This window comes from Trichechus manatus, unplaced genomic scaffold, assembly GCF_000243295.1.
Source record: "Trichechus manatus latirostris isolate Lorelei unplaced genomic scaffold, TriManLat1.0 scaffold00163, whole genome shotgun sequence".
Taxonomy (NCBI): Eukaryota; Metazoa; Chordata; class Mammalia; order Sirenia; family Trichechidae; genus Trichechus; species Trichechus manatus.
Window position 1 is genome coordinate 786,626 of NW_004444099.1, and position 9,156 is coordinate 795,781.

Consider the following 9,156-nt stretch of genomic DNA (forward strand, 5'->3'; position numbering starts at 1 on the left):
GGTGGCTTAAAACAACAGAAATTTATTCTCTCACTGTTCTGGAGGCCAGAAGTCCCAAACTAAGGAGTCGGCAGGACCATGGTCTCTCTCAAGGTGGTGGTGGTGTTGGGAGTGGGGGTGGTTCTTTGCCTTTTCCCAGCTTCTGGTGGCTGCTGCCAATCCTTAGCTTCCCTTGGCTTGTAGCCACATCACTCCACTCTCTGCCTTGGTTCTCACATGGCCTTCTTCCCCATGTATCCTCTGTGTCTCAATTTCCCCCTTCTTATAAGGGGGGAGTTATTGGATGAGGGCCCATCCTAATCCAGTATGACCTTACCTTAACTTGATTCATTTGCAAAGGCCCTATTTCTACACAAGGTCATACTGACAGGTACCCGGGTTAAGACCCCAATATATCTTTTTTGGGGGGACAAGAGTCAATTCAGAACGATTGTAATCAAATATCAGAACTAATGTACAAAGCTATGGTAGGAGAAGATAGATGGTAGGGGCTATAAGGATGATGTAACAGACCTGGAGGGCTTAAGAGCTCATCATGTAGACACAGAGAACAAAGGTATCAGAACAGCATGAGCGCAGGAAGGGTACTGCAGGGTGTGAGCAGGGGAGCAGCCCACTTTTACTGAAATAAGAGGAGTACAGCAGGGAAACTGGTCAGGCTACAGAGAGATGGTAGGCTTATCATAAGTGGGGGGATCTGTAAGCACTGGGGAGCCATGGGTGGTTTCTGAGCAGAGGAAGGAAATGCTGAAATTGTACTCAGGAAAAGTAAGAAGACCTTCCTTATCTTAAGACAGTGAGGAGGCAGGGCTGGGTGGTGGCAGTGGACACAGCAGGTAAGATGGAGGTGAGGCATCTCAAAGGCGGATTTGACAGGACCCAGAAACCCATGGGAATCAGCGGGCATGGGAGAGTGAGGATCAATGCTGCTGCCATAGTTTTTAGCTTGGGAGTCTGGGAGGCCACATGAGCCACGAGACAGGGCTGCAAAGTCAGGAGAAGGAGATGCCGTAAGGCGAAGCTGATGCAGCAGGTAAAAGCACATCCCTTTGGCTGAAGCAGAACAAGGAAGAGTCTGAATGTCAATGACAACAGCAATCGCAACAGTAGAGTCCCTTACAGAAACCCACTACCCATCTGTCAGTCTGTCATACTGTGGTGGCTTCAGTGTTGTTATGATGCTGGAAGCTATGCCACCAATATATCAAATACCAGCAGGGTCACCCATGGTGGACAGGTTTCAGCAGAGCTTCCAGATTAAGATAGACTAGGAAGAAAGGCCTGGTGATCTACTTCTGAAAATTAGCCAATAAAAACCCTATGGATCACAACAGAATATTGCCTGATATAGTGCTGGAAGATGGGCCCCCTAGAATGGAAGGCACTCAAAATATACAGTGGCCTCAACAATGGACTGGAGCATACCAACAATTGTGAAATGGTAGAGGACTGGGCAACATTTCATCTGTCATACATGGGGCCGCCACGGGAGTGACTCAATGGCAACTAACTTACATAAACGCACATGACCTGGAGAGGCATGAGCCAGGCTCACCTTGTGGACCTGCTTTAAGGAATAGCCAGGAATGATTCAGAAGTAATTCCTCAATTATTTGCATGGAAAGCAGAGCTTCTGGTGGTTGCTGCCAATCCTTAGCTTCCCTCGGCTTGTAGCTGCATCAGTATTTCTTTAGCTTAAGGGCTCTTCCTAAAATAACCACAAGCTCTACCATCCTTTCCTTCATAAATGACACCAACGGATGCTTTGGTCTGAATTCTCCCTTTCTGGCTTAGGCGCATCTGAATTGAGCGGCACCACAAGGAAAAGGGGGCTGTAGGTCTGGCTACTCTGCCGTGGGACAGGAGAGGTGAGAGAAACACAACTTGGGACTGAAACCCAGGCCACAGGCCCTGCCCATGTAAATGTCATGAGGCTTTTGGGGGCAAAACCTAGTGCCAGAGAAAACAGGAGAAGGTTAGCAAAAGAAAAGGGTTCAGGATGTGTGGGCATCAGTTCTCACCACCTATGGAAAAGAACCAGGCACAGGGTGGCAGTTCCAGCCTGAACATAAATAGCAGCACAGGGGCAAGCAAAATAAAGCCCTGTTCATACAATCACAGACTTTTGTTGCTAGAAGGGGCTGCTCTCCCCTCCAAGCCATCCTCTACATCACTGCTGGTTATTGTTCTAGAACATAAATTGGATCAGGCCACATCCCTGCTCCCCAAAACCTTCCTGACTCATCATCATCTGTGGGGATAACAAAGCCAGGGCACACACACTGCTGCCCACCACTCCTGCACCATGGAAGACATCATTAATCAATTGCCACACTTTCTGCTAAGCCTGGATGTAGCCTCAGAATTTGACTCAACGCAGCTCTCCAGGCAGCCATTACCAATCAATCACACTCAGGATGAAACTATATGCCTCCCACTGAACTGAGACAGCTGCAATACTGTAGCCTGGTCCTTGGCAATTTTGCTTTGACATCTCTTTCCACCTTCATCACTGCTTCTATGCTCCAGCTTCCTTCAACTGCTTGCAGTTCCCAAACATCCCTGCTTTCTTCTCACTCCTCAGAGCCTTTGTCTGTGATAGTCCCTCAGCATGGAATGCAGACTGCTAGTTCTCCCATCTCCCATAGTAATATCTGGGTGTATGGCTGCCCAGCTAAAAATATGGCCTGGCCTCCCTTGGACCTGGGGGTGGCCAGGTAACTAAGTTCTGGCCAATGGGATGTGAGTACAAGTGATCTGTGTCATTTTTCTCAAGTTTTGCTCTTAAGGGTTTCGGCTGGTGAGAACTGAAGCAGCTGCCAGGGTCAAGAGATGGAAGCCACAGGATGAAGATGGTAGAGATGCCGTACCAGCCCTGGACTGCGCTCCTGTGGTCTGCAAATTGGGAGAGATGAACCCTTCTATCTTAAGTCCCTGCATTCTGAGGTCTTTTGTTGTTGTGGCAGCTGAGTCTACACCCTAACTACATACCTCCCCACCTGCTTCCTTATTCCTTAAGACCAGCCTCCAGTGCCACCTCCTTGGTGAAGTTTTCCTATAGTCCCAAGCTCCCCTGGGCTCCCCAGTACTTCAAACACACCTCTCACTAAAACAAACCAAACCAGTTGTTGTCAAGCTGATGCCGACTCATGGCAACCCCATGTGTGTCAGAGTGGAACATGCTCCACAGGGTTCTTAGTAGCTGGTTTTTTGGAAGCAGATCGCCAAGCCTTTCTTCCGAGGCACCTCTGGGTGGACTTGAACCTCCAACCTTTCAGTTAGCAGCTGAGCGTATTAACAGTCTGCACCACCCAGAGACTCCTACCTTTCACTAAAACCAAAATCCACTGTCGTAGAGTTGATTCCGACTCACAGCGACCCTATAGGACAGAGTAGAACTGCCTCAGAGGATTTCCAAGGCTGTAATCCTTATGGAGAGCAAGCCCTGATGGCGCAGTGGTTAAGCACTTGGCTACTAACTGAAAGGTCGGCAGTTTGAACCCACCAGCCGCTCCACAGGAGGAAAACACGTGGCCATCTGCTTCTGCAAAGATTTCAGCCTAGGAAACCCTGTGGGGCAGTTCTACTTTGTCCTATAGGGTCGCTATGAGTAGGAATCGACTTGATGGCACACAACAACACCAACAATCTTTACAGAAGCAGACTGCCACATCTTTCTCCCATGGAGTGGCTGATGGGTTCGAACTGCCGACCTTTTGGTTAGCAGCCGAGCGCTTAATCACTGTGCCACCAGGGCTCCTTCACCTCTCACTAGCATACTCTAAAGCAGACTAGACTGTCTGACGGACGGCAAAGTTTCTCCCTCCCATCCATCCCTTATCCCAATGAGGGCTACAGCGTTGAATTACAGACTCGGCCCTGTCACTCCCGGCTCCCACTGCTGCAGCCCAAATCTCTCGGCCTGGCAGCCAGTGCTTGACTCTGACCTAGCCTTCCGTGTGGAGATGAGGCCCAGGCAGGACCATGATTTGCTCCAGCAGCTCCGCTGGCCATGGCTCCGTCTGTGAGAGCCACCCTAGACTTCACAAAGGGCCAGCCCCACCCAGCCCCAGCGTGGCTGACCTGAAGTAGCTGCTTCCTCACCTGCTGGAGCCTATATTGTCCGGCTCCTCATTTCTTATAAGAACAGGGAGAGAACATGAGACAGTTTCCCTGATTTTTGTATTCTTCTCAAGTGGCCTGGGAAGTCCCACAGTGTGTATGTTCCCAGGGCCCTTCCCCCGCCCCACCAGGCGGGAGGCTTGCAAATGGCCCACACCTACTCCTCCGAACCTCTGGCTGCTGTGGCTCTTCTGATGAGGCCCGGCCTTTGGCATCCTGCCCCAGGCCTGTAGGCCCACCGCTCCGCCGGCTGGCAAAGAGTGTGCACAGCTGAGAAGCAGGATGCAGCCAGACCTCAGGCAGAAGATGGCTATTTTGGGACAGGGAGGATCCCAGAAGGATGCTGGCAAGGGTCAGAGTAGGAAGGGAAGGAGGTAGGTTTCTGCCCAAGATTAGGTGTCCCAAGCCCTTTGGGTGCCTCCCAGGGCCGCAGGCTGCCACAAGGAAGAACACACCCACCACAGGACTCCGGCCTCAGCCCAGCCGGCCACAGAGGCGAACTGGGGGCAGGCACGGGGCTGGGGCTCTGGGCTCCGATCCCAGCCAGGCACAGTGGGCAGAAGAGTGTGTGTTTATTTATTGTGTTCCAACAGTGGCGAGTTTGGCATCAGGCAAGACTCACAGTGGTGGGAGGGGGTCAGAAACCAAACGGCTGGCAGATGGAGAACGGCAGACAGAAGGCAACCGAGCCAGATGACCACTGATTATAATTTATTGAGCTTCTACTATGGGCGGGCACAGTATTAGGTGCTGGCAAGACAAAAGTGAGTAACGGGGCACTTTACAAATGGTTGGGTCCCTCCACAGTTATCAGAAGTCTTAAAGCTGTTCATAAAGTGGTTTATAAACTCTGCTCCTAAGGAAATAATCCGAGATGCAGGATTTAGGTACAGGAATAAGAGAGGTGTCTTAGTTAAGAATTCGGGGGCTTGCAAACATTTCAGGGGAGCCCTGGTGGCGCAGTGGTTAAAGTGCTTGGCTGCTATCTGAAAGGTCAACGGTTCAAATCCACCAGCCATTCCATGGGACAAAGATGTGGCAGTCTGCTTCCGTAAAGATTTACAGCCTGGGAAAGCCTATGGGGGCAGCTCTACTCTGTCTTATAGGGTCACTACGAATTGAAATCAACTCGATGGCAGCGTGTTTTGGAAACATTTCAGGATGTCAGAACTCCACTCTGCTTATGGTTGGCGTTCTGGGAAAGGCCACCATTGATACAAAGTGTCAGTACTGCGCCTGGCACACAGTAGGGGCTCAGTTAGGGGGCTGCGACAATAACTGTTATCATTCATAACAGGTTGGCTTTCATGTCCAGGAGGGCGCTTTGCTACGGGGTGACAAGCCTCAGGTTGGTCAGAAGGCGGCAGGCCCTGGGGCCCAGCAGGCCGAGCCCATGCCTTTACCCCAGGATCCTAGGGTCTGACACCACTCTGTGCTCTGTCTGACTCTCCAAAGAGCCAGGAGAACATCTTTGTCCCCTTCAGATTTTGCCTCAATTTGGGGCCTTCTCTTTAAATTCTCTGTTGTTACCCCCTGCTTCGGAGTCCCGGGTGGCATAAATGGTTAAGCGCTGGGTTACTAACCGAAACATTGGTGGTTCAAACCCATCCAGAAGCACCTCGGAAGAAAGGCCTGGTAATCTACTTCTGAAAGGTCACAGCCTTGAAAACCCTAAGGGGCAGTTCTACTCTGCACACGTGGACAACTAACAACAACAGAACCCCTGGTTCTGCCCTTCGTGCTAAAGTGCCCTTTGGGAAATTCCTTAACACCCTGAGGTGCCCCTCCCTGGAGCCCCTGCTCTCTGTCCTCTGTTCTCCTGGCCGCCTTGTCCTCACGGTGACTTGTTCCTCCTTTTCCCCAGTCTCCGCAGAGGACCTGTTTCAAGCCCCTCCTTCTCCCATCGCGCCCTCCCTCCAACGCCGGAGCTGCTCACACTCTCCACAGCTTTCTCCCCACCTTCAAGACCCCTGGGTCCCACACAGTTCCCACATGTGAGGAGGAGATGAAGCCCTTTGCCAAATCCTCCCTCCCCCCTGTCACCTCCCTCCCAGCTTCCCCAGGACCACCTAGCCTGACTTCCTGAAGCACAACACCAAGACATCTGTCAGGTGCTCACTCCAATGGCCGGCAGTACATTGAGGACATTAGGCAGCTGTTGTGGGTTCCCCAGTCAGGCAGGCAAGGGGAAGGGCAAGCCTGCCCCAAACACCAGGATGTAATGCTTGGTATGGATTTCTGGACATCTTTTAAGTGCAAAAGGCAGTTGAGGAAATAGTAATAACAATAATAGTAACACTTGCTAAGAATCAGGCAAGGTGCTATGTACTTTCCAGAATTATCTCACATATCTCACCATATGCTTAGGAGGTGAGTAGCGCCCCTGTTTTTCAGACAAAGCAGCTGAGGCACAGAGAGATTAAATAGCTCCTTAAAGCTAAGCCAGAGCTGGAATTCAAATCTCTCTTCCACGGCTCCAAATCTCCTGCCCTTACCCAGCATTCTACACCTTTAGTGTAAAACTGTTACAACTGCCAGAGAGTTATGGGGACAGCAATTACTGTCCCAGGAACCTGAAGCACATGATCACTCTGCCCAGGCCCTGCACCCACCCTCACCCTCATCTCATCTCATTAATCCTGACATTCCTCTCCAGAAAGCTTTCCCAGATCCCAGGGCCCATCTCCCGGGCCCAGAGGGAGGAGGGAGCTTCCCAGGGCTTCTGGACACCCTTTTAATTAACCCAGATGACCCCCATCTAACGGTGGCCGGCTGAATCCCTTCATGGCCTCACCATCTCCTGGGACAGCATCCTACCCCAGCTCACTCACTCCCACTCACTCTGCGGTGGAATGTGGTCCCTCCATCCTCACCCATATGCTCAACATCTGTCGGTCTCTCTTCCCTGGCCTGGGGACCAGAATGAGGGTGACCAGGGCCCCTCTGCTCCTACTGCTGCCCAGCTGCCCACAGCTGGTATTAAGGGGGCCACACTCTGATCGGCAAAGACCCAGAACAGGCCAAAACCCGCAGTGATTACTTAAACACACTACCTTGCCATCCCCAATTCTTTTTTTAGAGAAGTTTAAGGTTTATAAGAAAATTGTGCAAAAAGTACAGAGAGTTCCCATCTACTTCCCCCTCCCCCATGCACACCATTTCTCCCTTTATTAACCTCTTGCATTCACGCGGTACATTTGCCACAATTGACAAAGCAATATTGGTTCATTATACTAAAGTCTATAGTTCACATCAGGGCTCACTCTTTGTGTTGTACCATCCTGAGTTTTGACAAACGCATAATGTCATGTGTCCACCATTACAGTATCACATAGAACAGTTTCACCACCCTATCCCCTAACCTTTTTTTTAGGGCTTCTTTCCCCACCCCGAAGGGGAACAGCATCCCAGTTATTCCAGCGAGCAGTGACACTCACTCACTGATCATTCTCATAGCTTAATAATAATGGTCAGGTATCTAGACAAGTTCTCAGGAACTAGAACTTCTTCATGTTATTAACTGTGGACAGTACAATTGAAGCTAATGTCCAGCGTGGTGCTCAGCACAGGACGGGCACTCAGTATGTAGCTGTTAACAGATGAATAACCGCGGTGGAGGAGGAGGCCAGATGATATAGGAGAAACAGCACTAGAATAGGCACCCCTGGTAAGTGATCTGTCCATTACAGGACTTGTCGACGGCAAAAGCAGAATGTGAATCAGGGCTTCAAAGTTCTGCCCGTTTCAGTCACGGCCAAGGAAGCAACACAGACATGAATTTTGAAAATTTGGGTGAACCAGAACAGTAACAAAAATGGAAAAAATTACAGGTCAAAGCCCCGCTAGAAACTTAATCTCTCTCTTAGAAAACAAGGGCAGCACATGCATTGCACAGCAACCAAATCTCTTGCCCCTCGGATCTGAAAACAGTGGTGCCCCACCCAAAGACGGTGGCAGATCACACTGCTTTGAATGTGTATCACTCTCCACAGTCCTGGCGAGAATACAGTCTCACACATCAGACTCCTGAGAGGGCTCACTATGTCTCTTCCAAGTTTTCCATTTCAGGGCTTTGATGTGTAATTTTTCCCGTTCTGGTGACCATTCCAGATCACCCAAAATTTAAAAAATTCCAGTCTCTTCTGGTTTCGCTTCATCGGCCATCAGTGAACCGGTTCAAAGCCCTAATTTGAATCTAGATTAGACAGGTTAACTTTATTACACCACATCACTCCCAGCCTTCAGCTTCAGACCCCTTTATCTCTTGTGTCCACTGTGTATACATGTGTGTTTAGCCTAGATACCATACAGTGAACACACATAACCCTTAGTCACCTAGCTGGGACAAACAAGCTTCATTCACTGGAGTCATTCATTCAGGTAACAAACATTTTTGTATGCCTGCTCTGAGGCAGGAGCTGCAGACACAAGAGTGAGTGTGATGAGCAAGGTCCCTGCCCTCATGGGGCTTATGTTCCCTTTCACTCTGCATAGCACTTCATACTTTCCAAAATGTAGCCACAGCTGTCATCTTATCTGCTTTCACAACAACCTGGTGCACACAGGGTCAGGCTCACAGAAGAGATGAATGAATGATGGATGATGGATGCTGGATGGATAGATGGAAGGATGGATGAATGGAAGGAGTGAGGGAGGGATGGAAGGGTGGAAGAAGGGAGGGAGGGATGAAGGGAAGAATGGAAGAATGGATGGAGAGAGAGATGGGTAGATTGGGGGATGGATGGATGGGGGATGGATGATGGATGGATGGATTGGGGGATGGTCAATCAATGAGTAGCCGGAAGGTAAACAGGACTGATATTATCATTCCCACCTTTCAAACGAAAAGTGATGCCCTGATCAGGGGTGTGGCCAGAGGATCACCCCTGTGAGAAGCCTCTGGGGTGAGGTCCCCTCTTAGGAATGCCTCAACCTCACTGTCTGCAGAGCTCCTTACCTGGTGGGCAGTTACACCCTGCAGACGTATTTGGGGTCTCCCGGCGCCGCCGCGAGTGGAGCTTCCATCTCTGCACA

The 9,156-nt window shown here is 50.3% G+C and overlaps 1 protein-coding gene across 1 annotated transcript in view; it reads right to left on the minus strand.

Annotated features, from left to right (window-relative positions):
- Positions 1-9,156, minus strand: part of COL13A1 (collagen type XIII alpha 1 chain) — a 176,510-nt gene that overhangs the window by 157,457 nt on the left and 9,897 nt on the right. The window contains exon 2 of the mRNA XM_012558384.1: positions 9,080-9,149. Within this exon, the coding sequence (XP_012413838.1) occupies positions 9,080-9,149 (70 nt within the window). The remainder of the gene's footprint in view (positions 1-9,079; positions 9,150-9,156) is intronic.